The sequence below is a fragment of the Parasteatoda tepidariorum genome, chromosome X1, assembly GCF_043381705.1.
Source record: "Parasteatoda tepidariorum isolate YZ-2023 chromosome X1, CAS_Ptep_4.0, whole genome shotgun sequence".
In the NCBI taxonomy this organism is placed as follows: Eukaryota; Metazoa; Arthropoda; class Arachnida; order Araneae; family Theridiidae; genus Parasteatoda; species Parasteatoda tepidariorum.
This window is the reverse complement of record NC_092214.1, coordinates 53,161,363-53,187,822: the sequence shown is the minus strand read 5'-3', so window position 1 is coordinate 53,187,822 and position 26,460 is coordinate 53,161,363. Positions and strand designations below refer to the sequence as shown.

Sequence of the window (26,460 nt, the reverse complement as noted above, 5' to 3'; positions counted from 1 at the left end):
TTATTTTTTGCATTGAATTATCTTTGGATAAACGAATTCTATAACTGTGTGCAAAAATGTTTCAATTGGCCTGAAAAGTTTTCAAGATATGGTAAAATATACAAAAAATAAAATTAACATTTAGGAGTTCCAACTCAGGATCGATCTCTTGACCATATTTCCCAGATTGCGGCTGTATTTTAAGGACCAGAAACACAAATTTTTGAAAAAAGGGCATTTTTTTTCAAAGAAAGTACGTTTATATGTCTGATTTCGTGAGTTAAAATATCGTCTGCAATAATTTTTTAGAATATTTGAAATTATCCCTTCGAATCATTAAGAATAAGTCCTAGAACGTGAAGATACGGTCATTAGATCAAAAATTACAGGGTAGTCTGTTTTTCATTTTGTGCACTGTACATCTCATTAATTTTGGCTGATTGGGGAGGATCATCTTAGTCCTTTTTCTCATTTTCTGCTTGTACATCTTCTTTGGAACTTGTCAAGATAATAATTTCTTTTGATTCTTTTTCATCCAATTTTATGAATTATTTCCTATCATTTTCTGTTGTATTCAAATTTTCAAAATCGGGATTCAAAATATCTTCTAAGTCGTACATTACTGTTCCATCACTTCAGATTTCTTACAATGTGTAAAACTATGCTTTTATTTTTTTAAGCATTTGGTGACCACCTCTATTGAAACGCTATCCCATGCTCATTTTGAAAAGTGCATTGCTGTCAAGAGGGTTATTTTTCACAAACCAACAGTAGTAATTCTTCTGGTGAAGCTTCTTTCAGAAGATATGAGACTTCTTGAATCACTTGCTACCTATAACAGGCTTTAAAAGAGTAGAAGATTCCTTGAGTGAGAGGTTGAATTTTGAAAGTTGTGTTCATGGGAAAAAATCGTAGATTACTTTTGGTTAAAGCAATAAAGTCACCAATTTTATGGCTTGAAACATTGTAGATTACTTTCTGTTAAAGCAATAAAGTCACCAATTTTATGGCTTGAAACATTGTAGATTACTTTCGGTTAAAGCAATAAAGTCACCAATTTTATGGCTTGAAACATTGTCTGGAAATAAAACTATTTTTTTATTCCGCTGATTCAAATCTATATCTTAATTTTCTAACAATTAACAAAAAAAAGTTTCACATGATTCATGAATTTTGAAGGAAATCTGAATCAGAAATTTTTTTATGTCTTTTAAATACCTCAGCTTTTTGCTCTTTTCAATCATTAAGTTCAATCTTGAATTTATCTGTCCCTACTTTATTTACAAAAAATAATTAAAGTATCTCTCACTTCATTTTTTTTATAGCCCTGGACTTTTTCTCTTTGTCTGGCTAATCAAATCAAATTTCAAAATCAAGTCGAGTCAAATTTTGTGCTTTAATTAAATCTAAATTTCCTTCTTGAAAGGCTTTTAACAACACAGAGATTTCCGTCAAAATATCCATCATGAGGGCCAGATTTTTTATGAAGTTTTTGTTTTCTAGACATTTTTGCATGTCTAAGAATTTTTTATTTAATTTGAAGAACAAATACCGAAATGCATATGAGCACCAAACTGCAGTTGTTGACTTTAAACTGCATGCTGCTAATTGTAGCCAATTTTAATGATTTCATTTCCAAACTGCTCTCAGCTTTTGTAAGTTCAATCTGAATTTTGTTTGATTGATGAAAAATTGTGTAAATTTTTTAAATAAAAAATTATTAATTTCTTTGAGTGAATTATCTAAAACACGCTGAATGTCATGATTTAAACAATACCAGACTTTAATGTCCGGAAAATTTGAGCACACCAGAACAAAACAAAATACTTCATCAGAACGAAATGCAATTAGATTTTATTTTGAATAATTGTTTTTAAATCCTACACTGTTTAGAGCTATTACATTAGATCTTCAAAAATTGATTCAGAATCTTGCCTTTGAGGTACATGGAAAAGAGAGCACTGGAAAAAAGCACACAGAAAAAGAGCTCCGTAAAAAAAGAGCACTGGAAAAAAATCACTTTTCAATATATATCAGTACTAAACTAGATTAATCAGATTAAGTATAATACATTTGTTTAAGTATAAAATGTCTTTGTAAATAAGAGCATAGAGAAAGACAGATTGTGCACAACTATTTATGCACACAGTGTATAAATAGGTTTTAAAATTTTTTCTTATCAGAGCAATTAGTTATGCGAATTAGGAGGTTCACCGCATGTCTTGACCACGAAACAAGTCACTTTGTACATTTCCTGATTCTAAATGGTGTGTGAGTGAATTTTGTCAAAGAAGGGTAAAATCCTCATTTACTACAAAGAATACTGTATATTTCTAAATATCAGCCCAATGTATGCTTGTTATTTGGAAATTCATTCAAAATTAAAAACTCCTATGTAAGCTGATGTAAAAAATATACATGCTTGGAAATGAAAATGTACCCACTCTCTATTTGGCAACCAATTCAGATGAGCTACTCGGATTAGCGTCATATTATCAGTCCATCCTGTTTTGTTTTGCCCTTTCATCCTTCAGGCTTTTCACTTACTATTAGGATTGACATCAGCAGCTGTTCAACCTGGCAGAAAGCCAAAGTGAACAGCTGCTCCTTAATTTAGGAATAATTTTTTGGGCTCATGATAAAGTTATCATATATTTTCTTACTATCTTCAAGCTGAATTATTAACAGAAAACTTTTTGATTCAATTGTTAAACACATAATCTTGCTTGTCATTTATCTATGTGAATTTTTACCTTCCTCTTCAGGAAGTTTTGTCTTTGATCATCAGGATTTTTAGCTTTATATCTTTTTAGTTCAATTCTATTGAGTGCATATATTTTTTGCATTTTTTAAAATGAAAAGCAGAGTGTAGTAGTATGATAGTTACTGGGAGAGTGTAGTATGATAGCTACAAAAATTGTAAATCAGTCCCTAAGAAAGATGGAATAACAATAGTGACAAAATGATAAGTGGCAGATAAAATACAAAAAAAGAATAAAGAAAGAGAAAAAAGGAATATATGAAGAAGGGTAAATAATGATGAAAAAGAAGCACAGAAATTCTGACCATAACATTTTAATATTTAATAAAATTTGTATGTTCTAGATGCTATTGATTATCATATTCCATTTCAAAGGAAAAGTTTAAAATTGATATAGAAAACAATTGAAAATTTCTTGCTCTAACATTAATATTTATTTTCTTATTACAACTTTATAATAAAGTTTGGTACAATAAAGCAGTTTTCATCAACGGAAGACTGTTTGAATTTTGGTGCATTATCCACATCAGTTACTCACATGCATTGTTCAATTTTTCCTTTTTTGAAAGTTACAAATAATGTGCTAAATATGTTGAATGTTAAAAGCCTACAATCAAATCGACTCAAATGGTTACCTAGAATGATTCATTGACATTTCTTTTACTTTACTATTAAGATTCAGAAAAATATATAAGGGAATTTTTATTTTATTCAAACCTGTTAATACTAGTAAAATTTAAATGTGATTTTTGAGTTTTATTGAATACATATTGTTTTAGTAAAAATTGTTTAACTTGTAAAATATTATACTCTACTCATATTGTTTCTAATTTTAATGACTGAGGTTATATCAGTACTGTTAATTACTTTCATCGAAAACTTTATACGAGGTATATCCACAAAGTAAGTTCCGTTTGGTTATATAAAAAAACGTGTACAGATACAGAAAAAAATATTTATTGTACAAAAATCTACAACTGTGAAACTAATTTTCTTCATAGCTTCCGAAATTTTGTAGGCACTTGTCATAGCGTGGCACAAGTTTTTGTATGCCTTCTTCATAGAAGGTTGCCGCCTGTGTTTTCAACCATGTGGTAACATGTTCTTTCAGCTTGTCATCATTGTTGAAGTGTTGACCACCAAGGAAAGATTTTAGGTGTAAGAAGAAATGAAAGTCACTAGGAGCGAGGTCAGGGCTGTACGGAGGACGATCAAACACGTCCCAGTCAAATTCCCGTAGGAGTTCTTTTGTCACGTTCGCAGTGTGAGGTCGGACATTATCGTGTAAAAAAGCAACACCTTTTGACAGTAATCCTCGGCCCTTGTTCTGTATTGAGCGGCACAATTTCTTAATAGTCTTAATAGTAGCAGTAATTGTTTGTTGCATTGATTGTTTGGCCTCGTGGTAAGAAATTAATCAGCAAAATGTCTTTTCTGTCCCAAAAAACGGTGCACATGAGTTTTCGAGGTGTCAAGATTTGCCTAGGCTTAACTTTCGTTAGGGACGAAGTGTGCCTCCATTCCATTGATTGCCGCTTAGTTTCTGGGGTGTCGTAAGATACCCAAGTTTCGTCCCCAGTGACTATCCGAGAAAGAAAATCATCACCGTCTTCATTGTAGCGTGTCAAATACTGAAGTGCACTGCCCATCCGTTGTTTTTTTGTGTTGTTCAATAAGAATTTTGGGTACCCAATGTGAGCAAAGTTTTCGAAATTTCAGTTTTCAGTAATAATTTCATGAATTAGTGATCGTGAGATTTGCGGAAATTCCGTAACGAGAACACTAATTGTAAACTTACGGTTTTGCTTAAGCTTCTCTTCAACTGTGTGAACCAGTTCATGAGTAACCAAAGACGGGCGTCCACATCGTTCTTCATCGTGGACTTGATCACGTCCTTCATTGAACTGTCTGACCCATCTTCTAACCATTAAATCACTCATAGCAGTTTGTCCGTAAACCTCGCAGATTTGCCGATTAATTTCGCATGGTTTAACTTTCTTTGCTTTTAGAAAACGAATGACAGATCTGATTTCACAAGCGGCGGCATTTTAAATTTAGGCTGACATCATAAGGAAGTACTTTAAAGAACGCATCGGCAGCAGCGATCTGAAAATGGCGTACATTTCTTCTGCTTGAGTCAGAGTAACTGGCGTGCATGCTAGGAACTGCGATCGCAGCGATGCCGCGGATAGAAGTAGAAACGGAACTTACTTTGTGGATGTACCTCGTATTTAAAAAATATGAAAGTGGCATTTTTTCTAAGCATTTTAAAATTTATTTCTGCTTACAGGTTTATGGAGTCTTGTATTTCTTTTTTCTAATGTCGCCTTGTTTTTACTTTTACCATTTGCACATTTGTTTGTTGAATCCGAAGGGCTTCCTGGATCTTCTCGAGTAAGTTGTTAAATTATTATACTTGTATCGCTAAATAAAATAAAAATATGTACTTGATGACAGTTTTTATTACCAGGTTTAAAGTTCTTTTTATAGCATTTATTTGATTGAAAGCTTTTTAGCATCAAACTTTTGAAAGTTGAGGTTTTTACAAGTATTATAAACATTAAAAAAATCATGATAAATTGATTTCTTATCCTTTTTGTCATTTTTTTAATCATTATCTTTTGGTTGATATATTTTTAAAGCATATTTTGCTTAAAATTAAGATTTTTTCTAATTCTTTGAATAAGATGCCACCCAATATCTTTTTAGCTTATAATTTATCATTTCAAAATCACATTTGAAAACTGTTATTTACCGTCAAATTTCAATGTCTTAAACTTGAAATAAGAAAGGAAAAAGTATGAATTATCAAAAATCCAAATGTAGTGAAACCAATTAAAAAGCTTTTATGAAAAATAAAAATAAAATAGCAAAAGTTTGTTTTAAGTTTGGTATGCTGAAGTTGTTTACTTTATAAGTAGCATTGTTACGCTGAAGCTCTAGATATGTTATAAATGGCCCATGTTAAGTAATACTTTTTGAAATTTAAATATCAATAAAGAATGTACAAACTAAAACTAATTTACCTAAATTCTTTTTATTTTTCATAATAAAGGCAAAAAGTTCTAAAACCATCAAGTGTAGTTCCAAAATTTCTTTTTCATTGTAGAAATAAGTGACAGTATATAAATCGTATATTTTTGCGAAACCTATATTTTTATGACAAGGTAAAAAAGATCATATCTGAAAATTTTGTTGATAAACTGAAGGATGATGTGCATATATGTTTTTTGTCTTAAAAGATGTGTGAGGTATGCTATTTTTTTTATCTAAACTTGTTACGGCATTTTTATTAACACAATCAAGTTTCTTTAAAGCGCGAATTTTCTGTAAACGAACAAATTATTACTAATGAAAGGTTAAAAAGGAGTTAAAGCTGAGTAGTATATCTAAGAATTAGTCAATGTTTGGTTTTAAAAAAAAACAGTCAGTGTGAAAGTTATAAATAAGACCATAAAGAAACCTACAGCAATATAAAGCAGAAGAGGAAGAGATACAATAAAAAAAAAAAAAACAAGGAGAAAAATTAAGAGTCTAAGCAAAGTCAGCGAACGTAACTTCCTAACTAGCGAAATATATTAAAATTTTTTAAGGCTTTTCTTCAGCTCAGGCTATTATTAAAGAATGAAACCTGAGATTAAAACAATGATATCCCATCAAGGACTTATTGATGCTGTCAATTAAAAAATTAGAAGCTTTACAAAAGGAATCTAAAAACAGTGCTGCATAATTTTTTTGAAACAAAATGTAAATTTCAATAATATGATATAAATTGAAATCCTTTACTTTTATTTTGATTACTAAATAGTGAAGCAACATTATGAATTGTAATATAAATGGTCACCATTTAGCAATAGAAAAGTATATTTATCATTTTTTAATGTTTTTATTATGTTGATGCATTATATTCCTGATAGCAAAGCTCAAATATGACATTTAGGTAGAACACTGAGAGTTTCTCCTTTTCCTTCCTGTACTTAATTACTTTACCACCAAACGTTTTGCTTGTTTAAAATATATTTTAAAATTTCACTATGCTCACTCTAAGCATCAACCATGTTTAATGCAGTTTGGAGTTCCAAGTAGTATTCAGATGTGAAATATTTTATTCAGTTTCAAAATCAAGATGAAAAGTAGCTTATGTCCTACATTTATACTTATCCACATTCTTATGCTGAAAGCATGCTAGTAGTTGCCATAGATAGACGCCCGGTGGCTGAGTGGTAGCGCTTCGCACTCCCGTGCCACAGGTCCTAGGTTCGATCCTTGGGCCGGGCAAGGTTGACTTGAAAATGAACATTACTTTTCAGTCCCCTCGTTAACACATGCGTAGTGCCACCTACCATGTGTGTAGTGCTCAGTGACGTCATCATGCTAACCCCTCCATTGTTATTTCATCCCATTGAAAGAAACAGCTGACAAGTTTACAGAAGAAGCGAATGAAAGACTTAAAGAAGCCCTTAGGCTAACAGTATGCAAGGAATTAGACTTGCTCAAGGCATGATTGAAGGTAGTCTGCAATTACGACAAAAAGAAAAAGAGCATGGAACTAAATTGTTAATAAAAGAAAGCAAACTCTTATACAATCATTTATGTCCAAAAAGCCTAAAAATTTAAATTTTCATTAGATTTAATAAAGCACTTGTTATTTTTTCTCTCTGAGGGGCAGTTTTGTTCTTTTTAATTGTTTTTTCTTCTATTAACCTTAATATTTTATTGTAATTAGACTTTTATTTAGGTACCTATTTTCTAATATGTATACCTTTTATATTTGTACAAACTTTTTTTTAATTGGAGCATAGTTAGGACTAGGCGATAAATCGATGTATCGCAAAATATCAATTTAACAGATATATTGGTAGGCCGGTATAGTGACTTTCGTTTTAGGCGATGCAGCAGAAATCTGATTTAAGCCGCCGGTATAAGACTACAATCGCAGTTTAACGATTTAATATGCAAGGATCCTTGACTACCCTAATGCTGTTCCCGCACTGGCGAAGACAATTTTGATTTTGTCTGGCTGCAGAGATGTAGATAGCGTTTAGCTAGCTGTAAGGACGATGTTAGTTTTGTGGTGTTGAATGACAAAGAGCGAATTGAATCAGAACTCCAGGTTTCATGCCTGGATCAGTGTTGTAATATAGAATGCAATGCATAGTTTCTTTATGTTAATTTTTTTCTTTGGGATTTTGCGTTTTTTGAAGATTATTTTCAATGGGACTTAAGTCATTTTGCGATCATTGTGCATTTTATTTCGTCGGGAATAATTGTAGGGTTTCTTGTAAATTATTTTCAGTGAGACATTTGCTACTTAGCGATCGTTTCGCTCTGCATTATTTCATACCATTTTTTTTTCTATCTGGATTTAACGATTCTTGTCAATTATTTTTAGTAGACCTACTGTTACTTTGCGATTGCTAAGCATTCGCGGTTATCTTAAATTTTTGTTCTGAACTCAATTGATCAATGAAAAGAAAATATAAATAAAGAAAAGTTTCTTCATTGATTTTTTTCAATTATTGTTTTTCATTTTAAGCGATACAATTTAATAGGGGTATTTTGTATTTAACTTTGTTTTAAAAAGTTAGTTTTTTAAAATTTCTTTAATGTAGATAAGTATAATAATTCGATTATTTTTAAACCAATAAATGTTCAGTCGTTTTTAATTATAAAAAAAATTAAAACAAAGCTTACCTTTATTTAATGTGCTTTTACTTTTGAGAAACTGAAAACAAAGATTTAAAAAATTTGGCTATTAGTTAAAGCAAATTAAAAAAAAAAATTAAATAAAGAGTTTAGTAATGTGTTGATGCTTTTTTATTATTTAACATTAGTACTTAAAGTATTTTTTTAAAATTTTTATTAAAATTCTTTCAATACTTGTTTGTTTTATAATTTGTTAGATAGTTAGTGTCATTTTTAAACAAATAAATCTTTAGTCGATTTTATTTTCAAAAAAGAAAATAATAATAAAGTAAAAATATTTTTGCATTTATTAAGTACAGAATTTGACCATTAGTTAATACTACTTTTTATTTTTTTAAATAATTAACTAAAAAAGGGTGTAATGATGTTTCAAAAGCATATTTTTTTTTTAACAAATAATTAAAAAAAATATTTTTTTTTCTAAAGTGAACATTTCTTTGGTTTGTTTTCTACTTTTGCTTTTTTTTCTTTTAGTTTTTAATGCATGTATGTAAAATATTTTGTTACAGTATTATTATTTTTAAACCAATAAATCTTAAATCATTTTTAATTTAAGAAAAATGAAATAAAGCTTGGGTTTGCTTTTACTTTGACTTCTTTATTATTTTAATTGAAAAAAGCAATGATATTGATGTCATAGTGGAATATGTTTAGAATTAATTTTTTCTTTTGTAATAGGTTTATTCTTTTTTATTTATTTTTGATTGATGTAAAGATTTGCCATAGATAATTTTTGAACATATGCTAAATCGCGATACATCGCTATATCGTGATGTCTAGCGCACGATGTATCACGATTTTAAATTTCTGACATCACCCAGTCCTAATCATAGTATATGACAATTAAGCTGTAATTTTAGTTATTTGGTTACTATTTTTGATAAATTTTTGTCCCTGTTCAGGCAACTACTTTCGTAGTTTTAGGCAACTAGTTTATTGCTTGAAGCTACTAAAAGCAACTATTTTTGTTCAATTTTTGCTGTGGCTACCCTGTGAGTACCAAGCATGCTTGGGAACTAAACACTGGGGGATCTGCGTTCGGCTGACCACCTGACCGAAGCATTTGCTCCAGCACTCCAGAGTCCAAGGTCAAGGTAACTGAGATGGGCACAGTAGGCCTTGACCCTCTATGGGCTGTTGCGCCACTGATTTTAGTTGCCATAGATAAACAATTCAGCTAAGAATCATCTATAAGTCATTACAATTGCAAATGGTTACTTAACATGCAATCTGTATTTTTATTTAAATAAAATTTTTTGTCCTACATTTCCCCCCTAAAAGTTCTTAGATATTTTCCTGAAAACCCTATATTTTTTGAATTGGTCACTTCTACCCCTGCACAAAGTAAAGGTATTTTTTTTTATATCTAAAATTTTTTTCATGTCTGTATTACATATGTATTAGTATGATTTTTCTGATTGTATTATTTTATTATTCAGTGTTCCACATTTCAGGGTATTATGTCAAGAGTTAATGAAGTTCTTCTTGTTCTTGGCTTAATGGGCTTGCTTGTAATGGGCTTTACATACATAATGTCTGCAATTCTTAGTGATGGCCAGTACAGTATTGCATCAATTTTCAGTTAGTAAAAATTTTTTCATTGATTAAATTATTTAAAATAGCTTGTATTCAGGTATAGTAAGTTTCTCCTATAGTTGAAAAATTTTGGAAAAACCACCGTGAAAGAACTAAGTTTCTTCCAGCCCAAGTAGAAGAAATGTAAGAAACTCTTTTTAAAAATGAATTATCAAATACTTAATAAAGTTTTTTAATTTTATAATAGCATTGTAGTTCAAATATTAGTATTAATTTCCAAGCCATTTAGTTAATCATTTTTAGATTAGTGAAAATACAATGCAAAAATTGGAAAGAAAAGTAAGTTTAAATGAATTAAAACAACCATAGTTTCTTTCAATGTTTTACATAAAGGATTACAGTAGAATTTAAAAATGAGAAGTTTTATATAGAACTTTAAAAATATCACAATCAAATTGTACATATGCTTTACTACAAATTAATAATGCATAATGATTTGTTTGCAATAAATATTTACAAAATATTTTTAACCATTTTTGTTAGAAATTTTAGTAGTTTTATTTATAATATTGTTTTTTAATAATATTAAACATTACTAATAATACATTTTTCTAAGTTTTGATTGGTTGGTAAAAAAAAAAAAATTAGATTTTTTTTCTTTATTCAATATTTGTCCTTATTTTTAACTTTTTGTCCTGATAGTCCTAATTCTTGTGTGTGTTCAGAAAATACCATTTTCTAAATGCCTAATTAATAGTTTAAAAAATAGATTTGAAGAATCGAAAGATTTGAATTTTTGATCCAATATCTTTATATTAATTAACAATGCTAGTAGAAATTACAAATTTCAATAGTTTCGATTTAGGAACTGTTTACTGATTATATGCTTGTGTAGTTTTGTATTTTCGCAATTATTGATTTATCTCTTTCATGTAGTGCACAGTGCGCAAAAAAATAAATGAACTACCCTGAATAACTTTTGATCTAATGATCCGATCTTCACGTTCTAAGACTCAATGTTAATGGTTTGAAATGGTGACCTCAAATATATTAGTTAATAATTATATATAATTATAGATAATAATTAATTATAGATATTTTAAGTTACAAAATGATGCAAGAACTTATTTTCTCTGAATAAGCATACCTTTTTTCGACAGATTCGGATTTCTGACTCCCAGAATATAGGGGCAATCTGCGAAATTTGGCTTCAATAAGTGGGTCCAGAGAGTGCTTCAAAGTTTGGACCCCTTAATGTTAATTTTACTTTTTGTGTATTTCGCTATATTTAAAAAAATAAGCAGATTGAAAGCATTTTGCTTATAATTATAAAATTTGTTTATCCAAAGACAATTTCAAACCAAAAATAACTTTCCGTAAATTTTTATTATTTTACTTAAAAGAAGTCGAAATTTTTTTGAATCGTTAAGTATACAAATTTTTTCATAATTTAAAAGAATGTAATTTCACATGATAAAATACAAAATTTGAGCAAAATCGGTTGAGTAGTTCCTGAGAAATTAAATTTCAAAAAATTCAGATATTTAAAATATAATTTCTCAGGAACTATTCAGACAATTTTGCTCAAATTCTGTAGTTTGCAATGTAAAATTATGTTCTTTAAAATAATGCAAAAATGTATGTACCTTACAATTCGAAATTTTTCCAACCTTTATTAAATAAACAACCTTTAGATAAACAAATTTTATATTTGTGTGTAAAATTTTTTTAATTCGTTTAAAATTTCTTGAGATATAGCGAAATACGCAAAAGCAAAATTCATTGCTCATCTTTCAAATTTTTAAATACTTGTAAAATTTGCAAAACATTTAGCTAAACACAATTAAATTGATACAAATAAGTGAATAAAATGAAATAAAAACAATAAATTGTGCATTTTCTTAAAGATGCACGAAGAGAAATTTTTTGAGAAATCAATCAAGTTTAGACAAAAATATCAATCCCAAATTTTTAATAATTTTTAAAGGTTAATTTGTTTTAATTAATGCCAAATTTGGATGCTTTCTTATTCTTTTATTAATGTTTACTTAATACAATTCTGTAAATATTAACAGTTATGTTATTTCTTTTTATAGACTTCTCAACATACTATTTGCCTTTTCTGTATTCATGTGTTTCATTCCTTGGAGTTCTTATGTTATTAAGTGAGTGTGATTAAAAAGTTAATTGTTTTTCTTTTATTTTCTCAGTTAAATTTTTTTTATGCTGATTAGTGTATAAGTATATCGTTCTGAAAAATGTTCGTTAATGAAATAAATTACACGAACTTATTTAATTGACTTATCAAAAGTGATATGATATTAATTTATATGTCATAAAGTAATATGATATTTGATTGATATGTCATAAAGTAATATGCTATCTTATAATGCTATTTTCCTGAAATAAATATATAATTAGAAACTAATTATCTGAAATGTTCAAGACCATCACCCTTCTAGATAATTGACCTTTTCTATTTCTGATAAATCAAAATAAAATACCGTTTTTTTAATTGTGCCTCAAATTCAACAATGAATAGCATCACATTTTAAAATAACAAGCATTAAGGAAATATGTTTATTTAGATAAAAAGAAAAAAATATATATATTAAAATAAAATAAAACATACCTACAGGCCTAAATAATTTGAAATGAAGGAAAAAGGTTGAAGAAAAATCAGAAACATCTTGATTCTTAAAAAATTTTGACATGAAACTCCTAATAGACATTTTTTAAAGCAAAAAGTTCATTGCAAAAAAAAGGGAAAAGATAAAGCAGAGGTTGATTAATTTACTGCATTTGTGTTGATAAGTTTGTCAGAGGTGATTGAATTGCAGAGATTCCCTGGAATTCCAGGTTTTTCGTATTATTCATTCAGGTCTAAAAATTGAAGCTGGGCATGTGATTTTTGTGCAAATATTGCAGAATTCTGCTTATCTCAGAACCATTGGTTCAGAGACTTAAAATTTGATGAAATTTTGAAGCTTTTGTCGTTGACAAGACGTTTGCATACATTCTTGCGCCAATTATGTGAAGAATTGCATCTTACGTGATTCTTCCACCTATTTGATTCTTTTGGTTTGGCTCATTTTCGCCAATTTGAATATTTGGAACTGCATTGGAATCTGCTAATATCCCAATTTTAATAAGAAACATTGATTTTCGTATTTACCTGATTTAAGTTGGCTTTGTATTAACACCATTTAAAAATTGTACATAGCAATTTCTATTCACGTAATTAAAAATTCAATATCGTGATTTGTATTTATGTGTTTTTAAAACCAAACATCGCTATCTGTAATCATGTGAGTTTAAAATCCAATATTGCGATTTATATTAATGCGATTTTTAAATCCAATAACTGGATTCTTATAAGAAGTAAGTTTTTCTTGAATTGGTTCTCTAAAGGTGTGATATTCTTCATTAGTAGGTAATTTAATAAATGTTATTTCAAATTAATGTTTATAAATGTTAATTCTATTGATTATGTTAAAGATAAATTGATACAGATTATTTGCACATAAAACTCAAGGTTTATCACTTTGTGTCACAATCACTTCTGGTTTGTTTTACTACGTCAACTCATTGATATTCTCTTGTTTTTAAGCTATACTTAAAAGCAAGATTAGATTATCCTTAAAAACAAGACAAGATTGATCATTACAGTCATAAGAATTATTCTTAGTTCAGCTTATTATGCATTTACTAATGATTCATACCGTAAAAAATAATAAGGCTTTAGCCCAATAATTAGCACTGTCTCAATAATTTTTGTCTCAATAATCTCTGCAGGCAGGACGAAATCTTGTACAATGCAGTTTAGCATCTATTCTTTTATTATCATCTATTCTTTTGATGTGCATCTATGCTAGGCGCAAGAAGCTGTAGTTCATTGGAGGAAAAAAATAACTACATCTGTGGTGACAATTTGGGTAAAGTATAGCGGGATAATTGACAAATTTAGTACTAATGCATTTATCAACTATGGCCTATCCCAAATCATCACCAACACATACAAATAAAGTAAGATAAAAATATATGTCTAGAAATAATGATCACAAGGGAGAACATTTACTAAAGCAATTTTAATAATGATTAACTTAATTATCAAGATTTACTCATTAAAATAAATCAGACCATGTGGCATAATAAAATAAGGTAATTACAAATTACACAAAACTAAATCAACATGTGACAAACAGATTTGGATTGAACACTTAAAGAAAAGGAATTGCACTGCTATAGCCAATTGAATTTAAAGTCACTTATCTTGCACATGTACTTGACTTGGCTTGAAACCTTAGAACTGAGAAACCATTTGTAGGTATCAGGTAGTTATTATCTGGATCTATATATCAATTGTTGCAGCAATAGTTTCAGGGTTGCTGTATATCTTGCTTCAGAATTTGTATCACAACACCTTTTTTTTTTTATCAGATCCCACTCAGCTCTCTCCAGGTCTTAGCCCTCTCTTCCTCACCTCTGTCCTGCCCCTGTTCTCAGGTTTCCTCTCCTTACCCAAAAATTGGCAGACCAAAACTGCTTATTTTATTAACAGAGAGGCTATCTCAAACAGTCAGACAGTTTGGGCAGAAATAGGATGACTGATACTCATAAAAAGGAAAGAGAGTTGTAGCAACACTACAAATCCAAAGGTGAACGAAGACTTTATGGGCCCCAGGACAAATTAGACAATTGTCCTTCTCTTTCCCCTTTGAGTACATCACATTTTAATTACATACATAATTTTCTTAAATTGTCATATAAAATAGAAATGTCTATAACTTTTGCACTGAAATTCTAGTATTTCAAAATTTCCTATAGTTTTAACATGTGAACTTGGTTTTATCCTACTAGTGGGGTAAAACCCAGTTGTTCGATTTTTCTAGAAAAAAATCATTTATATAAGAAATAGTTCATCTTGAACTTTTCGTACTCATAAATCAGACAGTTTCTAGTTTGAACAGTTTATCTCCAACAGGTCTTTGAATCATAATTATACGCCATTACCCCACCTTCCCCTATGTTTTTTAATGGAGTTTTTGAATATTCAGTGCTCTTGATCTCTTTATCTAAGGTTCAATTCCTGTATGCCCTGGATAAAATGTTTTATACTAGTTGAATATTTTTAATTTTCATTTCCTGTTTATGTAAATTAAAATTTATGCAAATCCACGCAAAATTTTGCTTAATAAAATAAGTTTCTGGCTTTAATGTTATGTTTTGAAAAATATTTGGCAAATCTAATTTTATGCTTCCAATTTTTTAAACAACCTAAAATAATGACAAAAATTACATGTGTACATATACAAAAATGACATTGTCAAAAAATCTCAAATTGTTAATTTTATTGGATCCCTTGATAAATGCCTTTTTAAAAATAGAAATAATTGCAACACAATATAATTTTATTCTTGGGATTATAAGTTGTGTCTGCCAATACTATTTTATGAAATTGATACAAAAATGTCAATAAAGACCTATACTCAAATATTATTGTATTTGTATAATATTTAGTATTATCTTTTATTGGTATTTTTCTCATTCTTAAGTTTCCAAAAACAATTTAATACATTCCCACTGCTTGTAATGTCTTAAGAAGTAAGTTGCACAAAAATCAGTTATACAGAATTTTTTATTTTGCTTAAAAATGACAGTTGTAATCCTATATTGTATTAATATTTGTTTTTATTTTTAATTTTTAGTATGCACACCAGTTGGATTTGCTCGATTGTTTACTGTTATGTCAGATGTTATTGTTCAGCCAAAGGTAAAATTGTTTTCTTTAAAGACATTACATTGTATATGATTATTGTATATTATTTCATTGCATTGTATATGATTATTATATATTATTACATTGTATATTGTATCCATATAGTAAAGAAAAATTTAATCCCTTAATTAAATGTATTTTTTTAAAAAAATTTTGCACCTTACTTATCATAAAATAGATATGTTGCATTTATATATTAAGCAACACATGTCACTATTTAGTAGAACTGGGCAATGTTATGCTTTTGGCATCTTAAAGTATCGTCACTCTGACATCGCAATGTTTCGCTTCATTAGTGTTTTGCATTTCGTATTGCATGATTTAAATTTTTTTCCAGTTTTTGAGCATATAATTGATTTCTTAAGGCGTGAAATCTTATTTTTGTAATTACTCAATCCTCAGTTATCTAACAAGTAAAGTATTTAAAATATTATAAATTTGTGTAGTTATTAACAATTCTTGGATTTTTGAAAAAAAAACAAACAATAAAACATTAGTAGCATCATACATCAGTAACATGACAACACATTGAAAAAATTTAAAAAATAAGGCAGAACAGTCTGTGCATGGCAATTATGAATGTAACATCAAGATTAAAACGCACATTGAGTCAATATTTATAAAAAAATCTTTATAAACAAAAAAATTAAAAAACTCTTCTGATGAATTGAGAAAGCAGGGGTCTGTCTAGGTTTTTCTGAGAGGTACCTATTTTGTGAAAATTTAGACATAATTTGTGAAAAATTAAAAATTATATTTAAAAAATCCAATGCAAAAATATGGCAAGAATATGGATTTATCATTTCTTAAGGAATACAAAAATAACATTTTAAGAAAAAGTATTTTGTGAAACTACCGTTTTTCCTGAAATTAAATTTGTGAAACTACCGTTTTTCCTAAAGTTGAATTTGTGAAGGTACCGCTAAACGGTAGTAAATTCGGTCTGGACAGACCCCTGGAAAGATTGAAAACTTAAGAACAGCTGATGTCAAAAGCCATGTGCAAATTCCAAGTTATCCTCATCCATCGTAAATTCAGTATATTACTATCAAAACTTTTTTTTTTTGAAAAAAAAATGCAATGCATTGAAAACTAAAAGGAATCACTGAATAAAGCAAAAATAGTGAAAATTTGCATGTAGTAAGATCCATTTTTTAAAATAAATATTGAATTTTTTATGGTTTTTCACAATAATGATTATTTCACAATATTTAAAAACTTGAATTTTTTAGCGCAATACCGGCTAAAACACGATTAATTGATAAATTGATTATAAACAAATCAACACCGGAAGATTTAAACAGTTAAAAAAAGCTTGTTTCAATAACAGAGATTCAACAACTCTTCAATTCTCAGTTATTCAAGTCACATGAGGAGTCAGCATGTTAGCAAAATGTATATCTCTACTTGATGAGTCATGATGGAAAAAACACTAAGAAAATAATGATAATCTACTCAATAATCAATGTTCACTTATGATCAGGGGAGAATGCTCTTTTTGGCAGATTATGATCATCCATGTCTGATCGGGATAATTGCTCTTCAAGTGCGCTTGAAATCATTAATGTGCTATGAGGAATAATGCTCTTTATCCCACATGTCAACATCAATGCCTATGATGCATTGGGAAATGTACATTAATGCAGATAAATCATAATTGTTTATACTTCGAAAAAAATGTCAATCCAAACCTCGGATTGGCGAGGATTGTATAACATTGACATTTTCCGATGCATCAATATGTCAGCCAAGCCTGCTGTTTAGTTGGGAGTTTGAGCTTCGAGCATCAGTAAAAAATTTTTCTGTGATTCTGTAATTTGTTAACCCTAATAAAATTTTTTATACAATAGAGAACCAATTATCCGGGATGCTCGGGACCATCGCTATCCCGGATGTCTGAATTTCCCGGTTTTCTGGATCCACCAAAAAGTATCGTTAATCGATGTTTTATCGAACCCAAATTACAAGGAAGAAGTGTAATGCATAAAGTAAAAGAAAAAAGAAAGGTACTCCTAACTTTAAAAAGAAAAAAGAAATGGTAGAAAAATAACATTTAAAAGAATAAAAAAATTTGCAAGTTTAGACAAGAAAAACAAGTTTAAAAAATACAAAATTCTCGTATTTATTTTTTAAAAATAATTACAATTCCTAAATTAACTAATATAAACAAAACCAATGGTTAAATAACGCAATATATTTCATACCTAATTATACGGGGGAAACGATAAAATAAAAGGAAAACTTATTAATCTAAATAAAAACACTTGAAAATTATCGAACCGAAACGATAGTTAAAAAAGGCACTAGCATAAATATTAAAACCCGGAACAAGGCAAGATCAACGGAATTTTAAAAAAAAACCTAATGATAAAATTTATGAATAAAAAGAATTAATTTATTGAGTGCGAAATTTATCGTGAAAAGAAAAAAATATCAAACCTAGTGGAATCAGAAAAACAAAACTGTAATCTGCTTCATAAAATAATCCTATGTTTAAATTAATAAACAAATCTCCTTTTATTTATTTTTTTTGTTGATAAAAGCACGATATTTAATTACAGCAGATGTGATTCTACATCAATAAAAAATTGCAAATGATACCGCACTTCCAAAGAATGAGAATTTATTCAGAAGAAAAAGGTTTTATTTTTATTAATCGATGTCAAATAGATAAATATATTTTTCTCTTTCATCTTCTGTTCACTGATATGCATGCAATGCATTTTCCCCACCCGCCTCGTAAATCAAACAGAAAACGAAATCAGCATGCCACACCCTTGAGCAAAACATTCCTCCCTTCCCTGCCTTCAAGGTCACGGAGGAAATGACGTTTCTCTGGGTAAACGGGGAAAAAATTCTCCCCTTCCTTACATTTTCCTCTACTCAACTTCAAGGATGAGTACAATTTCTGCTTTTTTTCATAATTGTTCTAGTTTAAAATGGCGGGAAAACCAATAAAATTTTTTCCTGGTTTTCTGGTTTCCTGGTTTTCTGGTTTCCCGGTTATCTGGATACCGGATAAATGGTTCTCTACTGTATATTTAAAAAGTCATACTTGAGAGTACAATTCAGTAGATTAAAAATAGGGATGCAGAGAATCTCATGTGTATCATTAAGGGAGTCTATGCCATTATGGATATGAAAAATATTATTAAAAAAAGTATTATTTATTATAAAAAAATTAAAATTGGTTTATTAAAATTTTATTATTTTAAAAAAATATCATAATTCTTAATTTGTGGATAAGTAAATAAGACAAGAATATGGAAATTAATTATGACCAATTAGTAATCAACTAACCATTAATTATCTTTTGTGGGTAAATTTTGCTATTTGTTATTGAAGAGGCTGATCAATAAAAAATTATATTCATCCAATGGTGAAATTTTTTTTAAATAATCATATTTATTTATTTTCCAAGCCAGATGAGTAATTATCTGAATTAACCAGAACTTTTAAACCCGTTAAAAATTTATAAATATTAATAAATTTTGAAAAATTTTGCCAAATTAAATTGTAATGATGCAAGAGAAAATTAAAAAAGAAAAACTTTTTTCAAAAATATTCTTTGTATTTTTTTATGAGTTAAATAGTTTCTACTCCTCTTGTCCTTTAAAACAGCACCACACATTTTACTTAAATTCAAATTTTTTTTGTAAAATTGTTTTAATTAAGTAAAAAAATAAACTAAATCTTAATGATACAAAGTGGACTTAAAAAATTATTTTTCAAATTGGCAAGTTATGTAACAAATGAAATTTATAAGTTCTTCTTTGGAAACTTTAACACGTGTATTTATACTATGTGATAAGTAGTTTATAGTCTTGGACTTATTCTTCTAAATATATATTCCTTGAAATGATGTGGAAAGTAAATTTTTGTTTTGGTCAAAAAGTGACTAAAATTGTTATGATATAATGGGCATTTTAGAAATTAATTTTGTAAATCTACATTGTCGAACTTTTGTTTTTGTAATATGGATAATTTTTACGCATGTCCATTTTTAAAATGATAACATGAACAGTATCATGAATGAACAGTAACATGAACAACATGATAATTATCCAGAACTGAGGTCAATCCCATAAAGTTAAAGAAATATACAGGTAGTTGGACAACTTTGAAAAATGTCACATAATGCTTTAACAGCAACTTCAAAATGTGACTTTTTCATTATTTTCTTTTCACACTGCATTATTTGTTCAAATCTGATAAAAAGTAAAAAATTTTATTGAAATTTTTGAAAACACTTGATACAATTAATATACTTTTCTCCTATGTTTTTTGGTGAATTAATATTTGGTTTAAATACAGTAAATTTAATAAAATATTTGGTTTTAAATACAGTGAAAAGTTTGATAGAAGGAAAACAGTATATTGCTGGAAGTTTGCTATTATGACAAATTTTAAAAAGCTAATATTAATGGTATAAAATTGTATGTTCATAATAAGTTAAAAATGGCTAGCCTACCGCTATTATGTCAAAATTTTATTGAGGAAAATACATTTTTCTGCTGTTTAAGTGAGCAATATTGAAAAAGAATTCAATGGAAAATTTTTTTGATTTCTAGTACCAATGCAAAAAAGTGAAAAACGAACATTGTGTACTTTTTGCCATTATAAACCTTATTTTAAAATGCAATACAAGGTTGACCACCTGCTAAGTTATCTTCTTTCTAACAAAAAAGGGTTTCTTCATTTATTAGAAATCCTTTTGTTGACCATATTTTTATTATTATATATCCCTTTTTGACTATTTAAATCCATATTATCTGTTGTCATTGAAGCACTTCATTTCATTTTCTCCTTGCAGAAACTTCTTATTTAAGCATTTCTGTTGTAAGCATTTTTGCCTTTAATAAAGTACAAAGCTATGTAATTCAGTTTACGATCTGTAGACAAAAGTAACCTACTCTGCATATTTTAATTAAAAATAGCTGTTATGAAAAAAATGATATGTCTTTTGGAAAATGCAATATGTCTATTGCATTTTCAATATTTTTATTTTAACATTAAATATGTGTTTGCTTCTGCCAATAAGCACTTGATAATGACAGTTTCATCTACTATAATGTTTGAATTGTCATTATGACCGACTTTTACTGTCTTTTCTTTTTAATTATTTTATTGATTATTTTTCTTATTAGTTTTATTCTTATAATCATGGAATTATTTTGTAGCTTACTCCCGTAAGTCGCTATCTCAAAAGTTTTGTGAAGCCTCAAGTTCTTTTTATGGCAAATGATGAAGCTGTAAGAAATTCTGTTTTTCAACTAAATCAAGTTTATAAGCGTTCAAATTTATCTAGGGTCAGTATTTTTCAATTTTTTTTTGTGTTTTATACTATATGGTGTGTATCTTTTTTAAAAGGTACTGAAAGATGCTTATTTTTAGTTTTTGTTTTTTAAAAGCCTTTAAAGGTGCTTATTCTTCATTGGGTGTTTGTAAAAAGTGCTGAATTTTCTCTTATCAAAAAAAAGTTTTTTCTTTGTAATGTTGATTGTTGCCATGAATTAAGCAGAAAGGAAGGTTTCTCAACATTGTCATTCAACTACTGACAGTTTCAGCTGACAGTGTTCCGTATAATAAAGCGTCAATAATTTTATTTATTGAATTAAATTATTGCTGGTCTGCATGCTTGTAAGTACCAACTTTTTCAGTATCAGTTACAAATTGATACTGATACAATGAATTATCAATTACATAAATTCATTACTTTTTGTATCAAATGCTTGTCAACTAAAATTCCAAAATAATATCTTCTTTTTGTGTTCTTTTGAGCAATACGTTTGAGCAAGTTGAAAGTTATCCATTATAGTATATAATTACTCTATGTTTCTTATTAATAAAGTTTTATTTTTATGTATGCACTTAATTAGAAAACATGGCACATAATAAACAAAGAAAGAAAGAAAGAAAATTATGAGTTAATGCAAAATATAAATCCTTTCTTAAAGAATACTTTGAAAATGAAGTTGTATAAATAAAATAAGACAAAAGCAAATCAGTTAATATTTTCTACATCACCTGAGATATTTGACTTTGTTAAAGTAAGGTCTTTAAATTTCATTGTTCATGAACTATCAATAATACATTTTACAAAATCATAAATACTTAAATTATAATTTATTTTAGGTATCATATGCAAAAATAAATAAATGAAAACAAAAATAAGAAAGAAAAAATAGCTAATATAATCATAATTTGTAACTGCTATATTTTCATCTGAACTAAATGCTTTTCAGTGAAAAATCTTTCCAGTTCCTTTTTTTAATAATATTTGGCTGTACACAACCAGGGACAACCAAATTTTTCCTCCACATCAATTAGGCTGTGAATAGTTAAATTTTGTAACAATAAATCTGTTTTGCTCAAGCTACAAAGTGGATGCTACAAGAAGTTGGCTCGAACGGTGACCAGACTGCCTGTAGGGTCAACACGCAAAGAGATAAGAATTGATAGATTTATAAAAGAATTAGAGGAAGTCTTATCTTTCAATTTGTTTTTATGTTTATATTAAATTTAATTATAAATCCACATACATTGTATCTATATTAAAATTTTAGTCATAGGACCACTGGCACACCAAGAGCCATGTGGTTTCAGTGTCAAAACCTCGTCCATAGCTGAAGTATATTATGCAAATTAAGTAATAAGTTATTATTCATCAGGCGCTAAAAAAATATCTTTATATCTGGAATATATAGAGAGAAATTTGGAATTGAAATCAGTTAGCTGCTTTTATGTATTTATAGTTGTTATAAATAAACACAATCATTATATAGTAAATCATGTTTATTAATTATTTAAATTTAATAGCTTTTATAACATACTATTTGTTAAAAACATTTTTTTAATGTTTATAACATGTTTTGAATTGGAATAATTTTATAATAATAGGAATAGCTTTATAATGAAGCGAATATACTTAATTAATCAAAATTATATCAGATATAATATGTACTTTTTATAAACGTGAAATTCTGATTGACGTTTGAATGAAAGAAATAACATATCATTTTATCAGTTCATATAAAAATAAAAAAATTTACATTTATGTATGATAACGCAGAAGGAACTAAAAAATGTGAGACGAGTCACTTGAATATAACACGAAACCTCAACCAAATAATGCAAGAAACTAGTAAGATTGTTACTGCCTCAGATATCAAAGTTCTGAGATCGACTCAATTGAACTAAAAAAAGAGATAAGAGAAACTACTTTGCCTTTATTTGGTAATCATTAATCACGTGTCCAGACCAGTGATGTTTACTTTTTCTTTTTGCTTTAGATTTAGTTAACAGCTGTGACTCTTTATAATTAAAACTTTAGAGAACTGGAAGAATCTCCCAATTATTTAAATTTCAATAAAAAAAAAAAAAAAAACGTGGAAGTCAAACTGAAGTAAGATATTTTTATTTAATGAGTAAGAAAACTTTGTCTTATATGAACTTGCATTTAATTGTATTTAATGTTAAAAAACTATGTTTCATTTTTATGTGTTTTGAATTAACTTTTTGCTTTTGATGTAATTTGAAAGTATTCTAATTTTTCAATTGAGAGTTTTTTCTTTAATTTATTTTGACAGCATGAATTGTATAAAATAAAAGCTCAATCTTTTGACTTCTGTGCTTGTAGTAATTGGTAATTCAGTGTTTAGTTATTAGGCCAATTGATCTATAAAAACGTGTGTTAAAACAAGAATTGTAACTCCATTCAACCGACTCACTAATGATACATCTTGAAGGAAACTTAATAAGTTGCCCATACAGTTAATTCCGAAATGCTTTAGATATTCATCACTATTGAGGGAATACTTCCTAGATTCGTTAGCTACATCCACAATTGTTTTTATCTTTTTTTTTTAAAACTTGCCTAATTTTTTTTAAATATATGTCATTTAAAACATTTTCCGTTTCAAACTCGTTTGCAAAATTTGAAGAAACCAAAAAATTAGAAAAACTTAGAACAGAATATAAAATTTTAACATTGCAGTCAGAAAATTCTAGAGGAATAAATGCTACTTTAAGTATGCCTTATTAAATCACTCTTGTTCAATTAAAAGTAGTTCATTGTAATGTGTTTTTAAACTTTTTCAAAAATTGTAAAATCAAGTTTTGAAATTTATATCTGCTTTTTTCTATAATAATTTTCTAAACAGTTATGTACCCCAGACATTTTAAATATTTTTAAACAGTTGTTTCAGCCAAGAAATTTCAAACTGATTTCAGTAGTAATCGTAACTATTTACTCTTTACCATACCTTTCGCCTTAAGAGTTCATATATGTCGTCCATTTGCAAAACATGCTAACTGCATTTTTGGGAAAAAAATATCATAATTATTTTTGGCATCAATATAGAAAGTCATTTGATGTTTTAATTTTTTTTAGGAAAATCCTATTTACTACTCTGTATAATAGAGTTGTTACATTTTTCCAAATGCAGTTTACAGGTTTTGTATCTGCTTATGCAAATGTGGTAAATATCTTTTTCTCTAATATATTTCATAACTCTGGAGAGTATTTTCAAAGCTCCAAGTTAAAGAAAGATACTTAAAACCAAAGCATTCTCTGATAGGTCTTACATTCATATATTTTTATTTTATTTATATATTCTACTATAATTGTTTAATTGGGTGTCTGTATATAGTTTATTTTGTATTCTAAGTTGTTAAAATTTAATTTACTTTAAATAAAAAAGGTACTTTAAAGTGGTTGGTTTTTTTTCATAGTGATTAGAGCCCGAGTTGAAAATTTGTTACTTAGCATAAGATTCTTCAGTATTTTGCTAAAAATGCATTGCCATTTGCATTTAAAATGACAGGAAGGATAAGTATAGTATTAAAAAAATATATTGCAAAACTTTTGACCTAATAAATATTATAACAAGAAGTAAACACAATTATTGCTTACTTAGTGATAATGTTATTATTTATTTATGTAAAAAATAAGTAAACATCGTTTTTATGTGTAGTTTTGCATTTCGCTTTAGTGGTTGATTTAAAAAAATATATTCTTTAAAAATAGTATCCACATTGTTGCTGAATGTAAAATATTGAATTTACTTCTATAATGTGATTCTGTTATGAAGGTATTTTCAATTTCATGTGTTCAATGATTCAATTTTGTATGATACTTCCAATTTCATATAAATGTTAATTAAGTTTTTCTTTTTAAGAATGAGGATAATGGGATAGATGTGTCTAGAGAAGAAACCAAAAATCTGTTAAAATTCCTTCATGGTTCTGGTACGTTTTGAGTTCTATTAAATTCATTTATTTAAATTGAAAGTCATTAGTGAGCTTTTTATTTTGTACATAATTAAAATTGCTTTATAAATTGGATCTAGGTCAGACTACATATTTAAGAATTCTTAAAGATCCAAATTTAAGAAAAATGGACAAAGCTTAATATACATATTTAAGGAAATGAATATTGATTCTATGAGCATTTGATTCTATTTTTAAACTACTTTTATAAGCATTGTTTTTATAATAATTAACTTATGAATCCAAATAAACTTGTTATGTATAGATCACTATGTACATGTTTTAATGTAAGTTTTTTTCCCCAACTGAATTTAAATGACTACAGTTCCTTTTACTAGGGTCCCACATTTCTTAAAAATTATTTTTAAGGGTCTGACATTAATATTACATGGACTTTACTTTTTTAAATACAATTTTAACATCTCGATCTATAAAAACAAAGAATTCTTATACACATATATTCCTTTCAAACATAATCTGTGGTATTCATCAAAAATATTAAAGCATTTATGTTTGTTTTATTTTTGTCACTACTTTTTAAAATTTGTAAGACCCATGGGAATTATCCTTTTTAGATTTTTTCTCTAAGCGAATTTTTCAAATTTCATTCAACATTTCTCATTCCCTGTCACTATGTAGGTAAGACTTTTTTCGGATCCTTAAGAGAATTAAATTTTTTGGTTTTGATTTTTCAAGCTTCAGAAAAATTTTGAGGTAATAAAGATTTTAAAACTAACTGACACTGATTTGTTCACATTTTGTTACTCAAAGAGATAGTCTGAATAGTTGCATTTGTAATATACCTAGCCACTCTGATCCCTAAGTCCAAAATTTTGCTTAGTAATGATTATGTTAAGTGTTTAATAAAGTAAGCAAAATTTCAAATTGTTTTAGTTTGGCTTAAAAATATTTTGTTCATTCTTTAAAATTAAAAAGGCTCATTTTGTGTTGTGTCTATTTCTTTAAATACACATTTTCAGCTATGTCAATGTTCTTGAAAAAATATTTTCAACTATGCCCATTTTCTTGAACATACGTTTTGCATTATGTCTGAAATAAAAAGCTCACAAATTAAATATTTATTAATAGCTATTTCTGAAAAAGATTAAAAATTGTAAAAAATATTGTAGTAGTAACTAATATTTTCTTTTAGAAATTTTCTATGTGCAAATTGTAACATTTTATTTAATAGTTTAGTATGATTGACTGACAAATAATAGCCCTTCACTCAAAAAGGTTGTGCACTCCTACTTTAGGTCAAGCTGATTTATCTCTGTACAAGTTAGAAAGGGAATGTTGTGCCAGAGAACTATGGTTCTTTCATTTTTTTAAAAAATTGCAATTTAAAGTATTTCGTACATAGGAATATTTTAAATCAAATGAAAAAATTTTTTATTTTCTATCAAGAGTTAGAAAAATTGTGTATTTC

The 26,460-nt window shown here is 27.9% G+C and overlaps 1 protein-coding gene across 10 annotated transcripts in view; it reads left to right on the top strand.

Moving 5' to 3' along the window:
* The window catches only part of LOC107443695 (LMBR1-like protein), a 52,766-nt gene that overhangs the window by 12,044 nt on the left and 14,262 nt on the right, over positions 1–26,460 (top strand). For 5 of the 10 annotated variants that reach the window (XM_071187922.1, XM_016057645.3, XM_071187921.1 and 2 more), the window contains 6 exons: positions 5,031–5,134; positions 9,901–10,027; positions 12,079–12,147; positions 15,691–15,755; positions 20,942–21,070; positions 24,941–25,010. In XM_071187922.1, coding sequence (XP_071044023.1) covers positions 5,031–5,134; positions 9,901–10,027; positions 12,079–12,147; positions 15,691–15,755; positions 20,942–21,070; positions 24,941–25,010 — 564 coding nt within the window. Of the gene's footprint in view, positions 1–5,030; positions 5,135–9,885; positions 10,028–12,078; positions 12,148–15,690; positions 15,756–20,941; positions 21,071–24,940; positions 25,011–26,460 lie in introns of all 10 variants that reach the window. The other 5 variants (XM_016057643.3, XM_016057641.3, XM_016057642.3 and 2 more) reach the window with 1 other exon arrangement.